The sequence below is a fragment of the Frieseomelitta varia genome, unplaced genomic scaffold, assembly GCF_011392965.1.
Source record: "Frieseomelitta varia isolate USP_RPSP 00005682 unplaced genomic scaffold, Fvar_1.2 scaffold_539, whole genome shotgun sequence".
Classification (NCBI taxonomy): domain Eukaryota; kingdom Metazoa; phylum Arthropoda; class Insecta; order Hymenoptera; family Apidae; genus Frieseomelitta; species Frieseomelitta varia.
Genome location: NW_025110300.1, coordinates 62,470 through 76,975, shown reverse-complemented (window position 1 = coordinate 76,975; position 14,506 = coordinate 62,470). Strand labels below are relative to the sequence as shown.

General features: G+C 25.4%; 1 protein-coding gene across 3 annotated transcripts in view; it reads right to left on the bottom strand.

Annotated features, from left to right (window-relative positions):
* Positions 1–14,506, bottom strand: part of LOC122533562 — a 66,978-nt gene that overhangs the window by 8,013 nt on the left and 44,459 nt on the right. Inside the window, exons 1-2 of one of the 3 annotated variants that reach the window (XM_043663403.1) lie at positions 1,836–1,921; positions 227–352 (exon numbers count right to left, since the gene is read on the bottom strand). The exons of 1 other annotated variant lie outside the window; for it this stretch is intronic. In XM_043663403.1, the coding sequence (XP_043519338.1) occupies positions 227–278 (52 nt within the window). In that variant the 5' untranslated portion in view covers positions 279–352; positions 1,836–1,921. Of the gene's footprint in view, positions 1–226; positions 353–1,835; positions 1,922–14,506 lie in introns of those variants that run through there. One more of the 3 variants, XM_043663404.1, reaches the window with a different exon arrangement.

The window sequence follows — 14,506 nt, the reverse complement described above, 5'->3', positions numbered from 1 at the left end:
ACGCGTAACACGAGAAAATCGATCCCCCAATGGTGAAGTTTGGAATTTCGCTTGTTCGCTCTGAATCTCTATTTGATTTGAAATAATAAAGAAATAATAAAAAAGAATAATAATAATTGAAATAATGAAAAGATAATAAAATCGTGGACCATATCGTGAATATACAATGAGTATGCAAGAAACAAATATACAGTTGTTGCCCTTTGGCGAGATATTTCCAACTCACCATTCGTATATGTCGTGTTGATTTCAGCGGCGACGTTCAATTCAGATGGCATCGATTCAATGAGGATCGCGTCGTCGTCGTCAGGAGCTTCCTTCAGCTCCAATTCGATCTTCGTCACGTGTCGTCCTAAAAAAAAAAAAAAATGCAAAGTTATATCATGTAAATTTTCATTCTCAAGTGAGTATCATTGGATTATTGGTGACTATGCTAATTTATATTGGATTATTGAAATAATTAAATAAAATGAATGATAGAAATGTTGCAGAATAATGCACGGTTATATGTATTACATAAATTTTTAACTCTCAAGTAGTGTCATTGGTTACAGGTGACTATAACCATATAATTTAATGTCAGGCTATCAAAATTTATATAAATAAAATTTGATTTTATTTGATTCTTTAAATTTGAAGAAATGACAGAAACGATTGAATAAAGTGTACGATAAAAATTAAATAAAGAAATACCGCAGAATAATTGATAATAAAGTAAGTAATAAATAGTAAAGAAATAGTAATTGAAACGAAATACAGATTAATGGACTTGAATCAAGAAATAAATTTTGGTTAAGAACTGATAGAAACTAGTCACGCAGAAATAAATCGCAGGAAAAGAATAGCAATTTTTTATTTAAGGAGTTTCGTTTTCCAGAAAGTCGACTTTGAAAGTTTATCAAATATTTGACTAATTTAACTAATTCTGGACTGGATATATGGTTGTTCTACATGCAAAAATATCTTATTAATTATCTTATAAATATCTTATAAATTAATTTAATTATCACGTTGCTAATAATCTGAGTTGTTAAAACACATAATAATAATAAATAAATAAATCTTTTTAAAGGAATTTAATTTTCTCGAAAACGAAGCTTTATAGGAAAAAATGTTATGCTTTTTTAAGTTAAGTGAACTTTTTATTTACTTATTTGTTGGATGACCAATCCGGACAATATTGAATCTATGCAAATACTGACAATGAGCTACAGTCCACATAAAAGTGAACTGTGAATAGTTAGTCATAAAAGCAAGATCCAGTAGTTGGTCATCTATGCTCCTTCCCTTTCCTCTTGACGATGATAACCAAATATATATAAGGACATGCTTTAGAGACATTCGAAAGCATAAAACACTCTAAATCATTATAAAGACATTCTATATCATTAAGAGCATAAAACATTCTAAATCATTATAGAGACATTCTATATCATTAAGAGCACAAAATATTCTAAATCATTATAGAGACATTCTATATCATTAAGAGCATAAATCATTATAGAGACATTCTATATCATTAAGAGCATAAATCATTCTAGAGACATTCTATATCATTAAAAGCATCAGACATTCTAAATCATTCTACATCATATTCAAGAGCATTAAACATTGTAAATCATTCTATATCATTCTATTTCATACACTAAACATTCTATTTCATACATTAAACATTGTAAATCATTCTATATCATTCTATTTCATACACGACCACGACTGTAAGGGAATAAACTCTTCTAAATTGTAAGCATGTTGACTCCATTACACGGAATCCAACATTTTTGCACGTAAAACCACAGAGACACCATATATTATGTAGCTTTTAATGCAAGTACCACTGTGATTGACGATCTGACGTTTGTCTGGTGACAATGTGACATGATATTCTCCGGTTAGGTTCTTTCCCTCCACACTGACAGTGAGGAACCTCTAGATTTCTCTGAAATCATAAAAATGAGATGCCTTTGGAAAGGATGTTCACTCATGAAAAGTAAAATGTAAGAAATTTCATACAGAAATCTCAATAAAGGTATTTATTCATCGCATTAATAAAAAGATTTATGTTACATTTGCTGCGATTTAATTTCACGTGTGTATGTGCATTAAAAATTATTTTACAATAGTTAGATTTCGAATTAATTTCTTGGAGAAATTCGACATTTAATAAAAAAAAAAGAAAAACAATTAAAAATTCACGTGACAATTCATGTGTAGGTAATTAAAGTTTTGTTGAAAATATAAAGTGAATATTTATGTGGTTATTTGAGTATTGAAAAGTTTGGAAAATTATTGAAAAGCTGCGCCATGCGTTACTTTCATTTCAGGATTTTATCATTAAATCGTATTATATGTTTGAATGAACATCATTTGTTACGAACGTCGTTTATATTTGAAAATGATGGTTTAAGCAATACCCGATTAAATAAATTCTTGCTGATTGAATTCACTTATCTAAACGTGAAATCTTATTACGCGAACGAAAAATCGTTGGCAGTGGGATCGATCAGTGAATTTATATTGTACGTTGCTTAAAATAACAGGAGACAATTTTATTATTAGATTTTACTGCATCAAAATTGCACCAATTCATTATGTGAATAAAAAATTCGATTAAATTGCATAATTACTAGTCATAAAAATAAATAAAATAAAATATAATGAAATAATATATGTTGTATAATTATATATATACGTATAGTGTTATAATAATATGTTATATGTTATAATAATATACAATACGACACTATATATAATAATTACATATATTTATATTGCATATTATACGTATATTATATAATACATATATATAATACAATGATATATGTAATAAATACAATAAATAAAATAATATACAATATATAATATATGCATAGATATATTTATATTGTATATTATGCATGTATTATATTATAAACTAAAAATATTATATTATATAATATAATTATATAAAATAATATTAAAAATATTATATTATATAAAAATTATGTAATATAAAAATTAAAATTAATATAAAAATATAGAAATTATTATATAAATATATATACACATGTATTATACAATACATATATATAATATAATGAAAATAACACAATAATAAAAATGACATATGTATGTGTACAATGATATATGTAATAAATACAATAAATAAAATAATATACAATATATGCATACATATATTTATATTGTATATTATGCATGTATTATATTATAAACTAAAAATATTATATTATATAGTATAATTATAATATAATTATATGAAATGATATTAAATATATTATATTATATAAAAATTGAAATTAACATTATAAAAATATAGAAATTATTATATAAATATCTGTACACATATACAATACACATATATAATATAATAAGAATAACACAACAATAAAAATGCGATAATATACGTAATAAATACAATAAATAAAATAATATATGTACACAATGCATACGTACATTAGTACATAGTATTGCATTTTTATTATCATACTGTATATACAAAATTACGTCTCGTTCACGAGATTTTCTTTCCTAACCGCCAAAAAGATTCCTTTTCGTTCTCCAACATCTTGCAACAATTTTCCTACCGTTATGAGGAGATGATATTTCGAAAATGATGAGAAAAGGAACGTCTACTGAATGTCGAAGTCGTATTGTATTTTCAGGAACGCTTGCCACTAAAAGCTTGATAGACGGTTGGATAAAGAGGCAGGAAAAGAGGATGAAGCGAAGATAATTACATCAAGACATCATCAGCTTCCTTTATCTCTCGGTATTCCTCTTTATCCTGCAAAACGATCAACGTCTTTTTGCAGTACTTGACATTTTTCTTTTCTTTTTTTTTTCTTTTTTTTTTTTTTTTTTTTTTTTNTTTTTTTTTTTTTTTTTTTTTTTTTTCTTTTTTTTTTTTTTTTTTTTTTTTTTTTTTTTTTTTTTTTTTTTTCTTTTTCTCTTCCGACAAAGGACAGTGCAGCCAATCTAGAAAATTGCATCGCATTCTAAAACATCCTTATACTCGTTTAAAATGGAGAATTTTCGAAGTAGAAGTCTTATTTGCGTGGGATTTTTCTGTTAACTATACAGAGTTAGTGTAACAAATATTCTAATAACTGTAACTTTGTGAAAATAGGTCGTACGATGAATTTTAGAGGACGGTTATAAAGGCCTTCAGTTTTCAAGACTTCAGTTTTCAAGATCGTGATGAATGTCAGTTATGGAAAAAGAAATTTTCATATTCATAAGTATGTTTAAATTTGCAAGATTTTCGAGAGACAGAATATTTTTATTTAGCTCCTCTAAAATAATGTAAAAATATTTTTAGAAGGAACAAGCTTTGCGCCTTAAACTCAGAGGGATTATTTCGATTTTTCCTCACGAAGTTGTAGCAATCTAAAATGTCAACAATTTTTCATCGCACAAAGATATTGTCGATATTTTAAATTATCATAGCTTCGTGAAAAATAATCGTAGAATAGTCAAACTAGACTTGTTTCAAGACACGAAGCCTTCACTTTCACATTCCCGAATTCTTTTCTTTTCTTTCAATTTTGCAAGTTCAAACGTCTTTCTGGATGCTGAAAAATTTTTTTTCAATCCACCATGGTTTTGAAGATTAAAGTTTTCCCTTAAAATTTGTACAATTTCTTTTTTTTTTTTTTACGAAATTTTAAGAGTTTGAAGTAGCAATTTTTCATTTATGCCTCTTGCACATTTTGACATAATTGACCTATAATTGTGCTATTAATCACGTGTGTTTTATACTATTCCATTTCGTTATATTAATACTCATAGTTTACGTAATACATTAAGAAAATACACAAGACGAAATCAAAAGATCATGCTTTAAAATGAAATGGAAAATAGAGACATAGAGATTTGGAGCAGATTTAATTCTCTTAGAATAGCTCCAACTTAGAGCAAGCTGATTGAGACCCACGAGATTCTTCTTTTCCTATTTTTGAATATTTGAAATAAAACAAATATCAACCTTCATATTTTAATTCAAATAATATTTATACTCTGAATTCAACTTTCATGTCGAAATAATTATTAATTTCGTAGTTTTGCTTTTAATTATTTTAAATACCAATTATTAATTATTAATAATATATTCTTATTAATAATCGTATTATTAACTATTATCAAATTACAATTATCAATTTCAACAGGCGAAGAAATACATCGCGAGTAAACACGTGTTTGTACAATATCGAGTGTGATTTTAAGAAACTCAGTTGCGATAATGAAGCTTCTGATTCTCTGAAGATGTGCCACGTGCAAAAATTTCCCAAGCATGTATATATCATCCACGCCAAGGTGAATTTCCATACGAATGTTAGTCCCCGTGTACCTCTATGCATTTCTTGCAGGAGTGCTTGTTATCGCATTTAGTGTTATCGGGTCAACGTAGAAATGAAAATTGCAAATGGCGATGGCAAGCGCGATGGTAAAATTTGACGAAATTGTCTCGAAGATAACGCGAAACATCGTTGACCTGAATTTCTATTTAAATGCGACTTTTTCATCAGTGTGATTCTCTGATCTTTGCAAAATGCTCGAGGAATCTAATGCAATTACACATTAATGTTTTACAATATAGTTAAGTTCAGTTTTTCGAATTTATTATTGCAACTGCGATTGTTATTTATATATGTGTGATTAGCTTTATTTTTTGTTTTAAATTTATTAATATTTACCTAATTCATTATTACACAATTGTAATGTAATTGTTGTAATGTAATTGTAACTGCTAAGGTATTATGATTATTATTGTTGTTTTAATGTAGGTTTAAAAGAGTTTGAAAATTTTTCAGGGATGCTTTTGTTACCTTTATTTTATTTCATATAGTTAATATTATTTTATATATTATTTTATATAGTTAATATTATTTTATATATTATTTTATATAGTTAATATTATTTTATATATTATTTTATACAGTTAATATTATTTTATATATTATTTTATACAGTTAATATTATTTTATATATTATTTTATATATTATTTTATATATTATTTTATATAGTTAATATTATTTTATATATTATTTTATATAGTTAATATTATTTTATATATTATTTTACATAGTTAATATTATTTTATATAGTTAATATTACTTTATATATTTTTTTATATAGTTAATATTACTTTATATATTTTTTTATATAGTTAATATTATTTTATATATTTTATATTGTTAAGTTTTGTGTTTTGAATTTATCATTGTAGTTGCAGTTATTGTTGTTGTCGCGACTTTATTCTTTGTTTTAAATTTATTACTATTTACAAAATTTATTATCATATACTTATAGTTATAATTGTAACTGCTAAAATATTATAATTATTATCGTTTACATAACTTTAAAAATCTTTTAAGGATCTAATGCAAATATACGTGTTATTACCTTTATTTTATATATTATTTTATATAGTTAAGTTCAGTTTTGTTTCAGATTTTTATTATTATATATTATCATAATTATAATTATTATAATATTATAATAATGTAGTTATTATATAATATATAATATAACAATATATATAATTATTATTGTTATTATATAAATTCATTTTTTATTCCAAATTTATTATTAGTTATACAATTTATTATTATAGATTATTACAATTATTATTGTTATTTATTATATATTATCATATACATTTTTCTCCTAAATTTCTAAATCTGTTTCTGACACAAAAATGTATTTATCATCGCGGTACTACTTAACTGAAAATACCACCGAACCAAGGAAAAATAAATCTACCCTAGTGTTTGAGGATGACAGTCCCCATTCTGGTTCGTTCTGACTTACTCATTCGAAACAGAGAGCTATAGAAATTTCTCATACCCTCTCTCATACCATCTTCCCGAGGATTATAAAGACATTAATAATTTTACTGAATATTAGTAAGTAACTGGGTAAAATAGTATTTGAAATAAAAAAAAAAAAAAATAAAAGCACCTATTTATTTAAACAAAATGAAAGTATTTAATATTGTTTTTCATACAGTGTCACGTTAGTTAAGATTTTTTCTAAATTTGCAACAACCATTGATATTGTGCACACATTTGTTTTGTTATAATATATTATATAATATTTGTTATAATATATTATATAATATTTAATAAAATAATATTTGTTATAATATATTATATAATAATTAATAAAATAATATTTGTTATATTATATAATGTTTAATAAAGCAATATTTGTTACAATATATTATAAAATAACAATTCGTTTAGAAGTAATTTTTCTGAATTTATGAAAATTCAATGAGACAGCGTGTAATTCGATTCGATAAAAGTGTGGAGGAATTTTTGAAAATTGCAAAATAAACATCGTTTACTGTACACGGTTTGAGTTAGGTTTGGGTTAGGTTTGGCAGTATATTTGAATTCCACGAAGTAGATCTTCGATATTTGATTTTACTCGAGCTTGCAAGTAACGTATTGAATTTCCTATCCTATGGATACTGAAGCCGAGCACAATTCTATGAAGTTCAATCATTTCTAAATTGAACACTCCACGTCAATTCTAGATCGAACATGCATTTTGTGTTGCCACTTGAAATTTATTTTTCTGATGCTCGATCATGCCTGCAATATTGTTAATATCCAATGATATTAAAAGAATATAAATATTTATGATATGAAAATAGATATAAGAATATTTTAATGATGTAAGAATATTTTTACAATAAAATTAGAATTTTTTTATAATATTTAACTCAGGAATATAGTCTTGCAGTATAATAATTTAATGATTTTGCAAATAACAATGATTTCAGTAAATTAATAAATACACGTCTCCAATAAATGAGTTAACAAGTACTAATAATTTTTAATGAATAATTTGATAAACAATTTAATAATTTCACGAGACAATTTAGTAAATGATAAATACGAAGTGAAATGAAGTAACATAAAATAAATGTAACAATCAAAATTAATAATAAATGCGTAGAAACAATGAACAAATAATTCTCTAAGAAACTAAATAAGGATCTTCAAAGGAAACATTTGTTGAAGATTAAACCGAGAATAATTAATTCTGAATATTTATGAGAACTCTATAAATCAGAATATCAGAAGAAAATTATACACTACATTATAATTAATTTCACAAGGAACAATATATCATAATTTGAGGAAAACAAATGTTTGAAGTTTTTATAAGTAAAACAAAAGTTCAATCGTTCCTGCCAATTATTCGAATTTTTCGAAAATCTCTCAATTACGTTATTTTATAATACATACATAAGAAGCTTAAAAGAAAGAAAGAAAGAAACGAAAAAGCATTTTTACTTTTGGTTCAATTTTGTCGTTATACTCCGTCTCAACAGAATTAACAAGTACAAATTCCACAATGGCATGATGAGAGCTCATCAGATCCATCATCCTTAATTCAAATGGCTTTTAGTAATCCTGGCTGAACCACATTTTCCACAGTGGTTTCAAGTGTTCATCCGAACTAGTACGTACACGTTTGCCAATCCTTCTGCTTCTACTGTTAGCCACACACACACACACACACATATATACACACACATACACACAGAGTGGTTTTGTTCGATCTTGGACTACGATCCTAGCTTATCCATAAACCTGGACCATATAACCGTATATACTTGACCCGCGTCTGACCCTTCTATCCATAACGAAATCATGTACTACTATCTAAACGTTCGAGTATGCTTGTTTTCACACAATCGGAATGTTGTGTACGTGCTGAGTGAAAAGGAAACTGTGGAAGAATTAATTAAGAAAGTATCGTAAATATGTCTTGGATTATATTGGATTATATTCATATTTTAATATTAGTTTTAAATTGTAACATTCTTTGGGTAATAAACAATGATTATAACATACTTACTATACTTAATTATAATATATAATACAGTATAGTAATATATTATATATTATAGTAATATAATGTATAATACGATAATATAGTGGACGATAAGCAGTAAATATAATGTAGAATAATTATAATAATATATAATGAGCAATAATTATAATATACTAATTATAATATATAATATAGTATAGTAATATATTATATATTATAGTATAGTATAGTAATATATTATATATTATAGCAATAATATATATAATATACAATACGATAATATAGTGGATAATAAGCAGTAAATATAATGTGGAATAATATATAATAATATATAATAAGCAATAATTATAATATACTTATTATACTTGATTATAATATATAATACAGTATAGTAATATATTATATATTATAGTAATATAATGTATAATATGATAATATAGTGGACAATAAGCAGTAAATATAATGTAAAATAATTATAATAATATATAATAAGCAATAATTATTATATACTTATTACACTTAATTATAATATATAATACAGTATAGTAATATATTATATATTATAGTAATATAATATATAATACGATAATATAGTGGACAATAAGCAGTAAATATAATGTAGAATAATTATAATAATATATAATGAGCAATAATTGTAATATACTAATTACACTTAATTATAATATATAATATAGTATAGTATTATATTATATATTATAGTAATAATATATCTAATATATAATACGATAATATAGAGGATAATAAGCAGTAAATATAATGTAAAATAATTATAATAATATATAGTAAGCAATAATTATAATATACTTGTTATATTTAATTATAATATATAATACAGTATAGTAATATATTATATATTATAGTAATATAATATGTAATGCGATAATATAATAGATAATAAGTAGTAAATCTAATGTAGAATAATTATAATAATATATAATAGACAATAATTTGATCTAGTGTATTATTATACTAGATATAAAATATAATGAATAATGACACAGTGTATTGAATAATTATGATCCAGCTTAGTATCTAATAAGCAGCAAATATATCATAGAACGAATAATTATAATAACATAGAATAAGCAATAATTTAACCTAGTATATATCCAATAAAATATAATGTATTGTTGCAGTGCTCTGCAATTTTGTCTTTGTATCATATATTTCGAAATATTTCACTGTTATGCAACGTTACAATTGCATCTCCGAGTGCAATGCCTTCCACTTCACTGAAACGAATTCAAAAGTACGTATACGAGTTTCCATAAAAATCCGCGATCTGATAGTTACCTGACAATAGTTCCAAACGTTTTATTGACTGAAATTTTCATACGCTTTTCGCGAACATATATTCCACGAACGTCCCACAGTTTCGTTACGATCGGAAACAATCGAAACAAATGCTCGTGCTTTCTCGTAACAATAATCCATCACGCATCAAAGTTCGAGTTTGATAGTTGGTCCTCGTGAAAAGAAGAGCGCGACGATTCGAGAAAAGGCGCCAGACAGGATGTTGTTATCCGACGCGATTCCGGTGAGCAGAGAAACGTTTTGACGGAGCAATTTGTGCCAAGATACAAAAACACATTCCTCCGCGCATCGTGCAACAAACGAAAGAGATCTTTCAGTGGAGGAAACCGCCCGTGAAAAAACTGCGACCAGGTTGGAAACTGATTTTTAAATTCGCACAAAAGTCGAATCGGGATCTTTTGAAATGTGAAATGCTTCTTCTGTTGCTTTTTTTGGGGGAGGGGGGGGGGGTAATATTGCTATGTGTATAGATCAGACTTGGCTAGTTCTTGGTTCTGAATGAAATTTTAAGTAAAAAGTATTGGAAATACACAGTATAAAATTCTTTTGTTGGAGTGAGATATTGTTTTATTTATTTTGTAACAATTTATTTTATTTGATAGCGATTGGTGAGTGTAGACGAGTATTGAATGACTGTTGAAGAATTAAACATACGAATTGCATTGTAACAATTTTAGGAGATGTTTTGTTGTTACAAAGAATCGTTGAATTGCTGTAAATATTTGCTGCAATGAAATATACAAAGTTGCGGTAATTTTAACACGCGAGTGAGAATTGTTCGTTGTAATAATAGTTGCTTCACTATTATCAGATGATCCTGAAGACACCTGTTTCAGTGAATTTTTGTAGAGATTTTGGAATTTTAGAATTTTGAAATTTCGGAGTTCTGAAGTATTCGAACCTACAGAATTTTGGAGTTTTTGGATTTTGAGATTTTGGAATGTTTTGGAACTTTAGAATTCTATTTGAGAATTTAGAATTCGGAATTTTCTGGAATTATTAATATAATTTTTGGAATCGCAGTATTCTGGAGTTCAAGATTTTGGAAATAGGATTTCTAGAATTTTACAATTTTAAAATTTTGAAATCGGCGAATTGACACATTAAATAATTAAATTTGTGAAACAGTCCATATTACTACATTTGCTGAATATTGTTAAAAATTCATCCATGTTCTTCAAATACCCTAAAAATTCCACGAAATATTCAATTACACTTATAACTGGAGAAACATTTACTTCAAATAATTTTAATTATTTTAAATTCATTCTGGAAAAAAAAGATATTGTGTCATTATTACAAATATTAAGTAGTATATCATTGAAAATTGTAGATGGGCTCTAATTTTTTAATTTGGTCAGCACCTGTGAATCAAATTCCAAACAGAAATTTCAAAATTAAGCGATGTGAAACGTAAATTTTTAATATTATTTCGAAAGATGGTACACACTGCGTTTCCTAAAAATAATATTCCCACGTGCTTGGAAATCTTTTATGCGACATTGTTTTCGTGTAAACTGAGACTTTAAAAAGATCAAAGGGATCAACCAATACATCTTCCTTTTCCTTTTCATTCGAGCACCAGACAAAAGACGATATAATAGGAATAGATGAAATTCGTTTTACTGGAAAGTAAAGCTCCTACAATACCGTCTTGAAAGGATACCATCGATCCTGAACATAAATCTCGCATTGTACGAGGATACTTGAAGAATAAGGGGAATGTCCATTTTTTGTGATTTTCGTATCTCTCTCGATTCAGAACGCATTTTAACTACAATAAATAAGTAAACAAGATAATAAATAAGTGTAGATATATTTGCTTAATCTTTTGTTTTAATTTCATTTTAGAAGACTTAGGTTATGTTAGGTTTGGGTTAGGTTGTCTTCTATTTTAAAATAAAGCTGAAATGTTTTGTTTTAATTTCATTTTAGAAGATTTAGGTTATGTTAGGTCAGGCTAGGTTGTCTTCTATTTTAAAGTAAAGCTGAAATGTTTTGTTTTAATTTCATTTTAGAAGATTTAGGTTATGTTAGGTCAGGCTAGGTTGTCTTCTATTTTAAAATAAAGCTGAAATGTTTTGTTTTAATTTCATTTTAGAAGATTTAGGTTATGTTAGGTTAGGCTAGGTTGTCTTCTATTTTAAAATAAAGCTGAAATGTTTTGTTTTAATTTCATTTTAGAAGATTTAGGTTATATCAGGTTAGGCTAGGCTGTCTTTCATTTTGAAATAAGGCTGAAATATTTTGTTTTAATTTCATTTTAGAAGATACATGTTATGTTATGTTAGGTTGTCTTTTATTTTGAAATAAGGCTGAAATATCTTGTTTTAATTTCAATTCAGAAGGCTCAGGTTAGATTAAATTAATCTTTTATTTGAAATAGCACTTAAATCTTTTGTTTCGGAAGTTAGAACGCGTTATATGAATTTTGTCAGTTTTTTTTTTTTTTTTTTCAAATACTTTCATCCACTGATAGATATGCCAAGTATAAATGATTTTCATTTTCATTTATAATTTGTGACAATGATAAGAAAGTTTCGTGCAGCAAGAGATGATTGTAATAATAATGAGAAAACATTTCTTATACTTTATTTATTTACTTTCTCCAGTGAAATAATAAATGAAAAATATTTTTTCAGAATTTATACGATTTTATAAAATTAATAACTGAATTAGTATTCTCTTTGTTCTTTAAATACTCGAAATTCGTAATAAGTATCATATCATAAATTTCATGTGCGATTATTGTAAGAAAAACTAAAATTATTTGCAAAATTCGAAAACAACAAATAACACGTCACTTCTAATAACGTAATGTTCTATTAATATAATTTGATATTAAACATATACAGCATATCATATTTAAATGATAATATAATACAAAAATAATAATTTAAGCCGTTATACGTATAACATTAATCATCATTTTTGTTCGTTTTTTTTTTTTTTTCTGAAAACAACGAGAACATTCCCGTGACTCATTATTGAAATGTAACGGCTGAGCAATCCGTTTCAGATTTCCATTCAGAATGCTCTTAAATAATAATTTGCGCAAGATTCCACCACCGGTGATTCAATTACGCAAAATTAAAACGAGTTTCGCGTAATTGAAACAAATTGCTGTTCGCATTGGAGTAAAGGGGACAGCGAATTCAATTTATTAAAGGCACTTTCGAATGACAATTTATTTGATGTTCCCAATAACTTCGTAGGAGCCTGGCTAGGACGAATTTTATTTGAAATAAATGTGATTTTATTTGAAAGAGATGTGAGAGGTACAGATGTGAAGTAATCAAATATTTCGACCTTTTTCTTTTTATCATTTTAATCTTGGAAGATTAGGCAAAGAAGCTTTCAAGTAATTTTTAAACGTTTTAGTCAAGTCTTTCGAGAACAAGTTTCAAATAATTTTTAATATTTCATATTTTGATTAATTTTGAAATTTGAATATTGTAATTTTGCACGAAAAATGAAAATTTTGGGAAACATTTACTTGTGATGAAGAATATCACGTTATTATGCCAGTACATGTATTAAATTATTCTAAGAACACTATCTTAAACTATTTTAAAAACTAAAGTTACATAAATATCTATTTTTTAAAATTATTATTATTATTATTATTGAAGATTATATATTTGTATAATTTAATAATCAAATTTAATAAAGTTCTTATTTTTGAAATTATTATTATTATTCCTACATTATTATTATAAATATTATCCTTATTTTCAAAAAATTGTATACTCATAATTTAAGATTATATAATTTATATTATTATAAGGACAATAATTATATATTTAATAAATTCTTAGGGATAATAATTATATATTTAATATTATCCTTTTTTCAAAAAATTGCATACTCATAATTTATGATTATATAATTTATATTATTATAAGGACAATAATTATATATTTAATAAATTCTTATTTTGTAACGACAATATCATTTTATTACTTCGCTAAAAATTAACATATATTATCTTATTTTTCAGAAGTTAACAGATGTTACAAGTACAACTATATTCGAATAATAGCCAACTTTGTTATAAACGTCTGTTTTTATAAAATATTTGTAACCATCGTTACAGAAGAGGCAGATCAATTATTATATACAAAAGTGTTTCGTAACTTGTGGGACCCACTTTGGCAGCTGATTGCAAAATAATGAAAAAAAATAATGAAAAAAAGTCATATAAATATATGTCATATCTGTCTTCGTTTATGAAATATTATGAATTTTCTGTTTTAATTACTTTTACAAAAGATGCTCGAAATGACCACCTTGCGTTTGAAGACAAGCCTGCACGCGTCT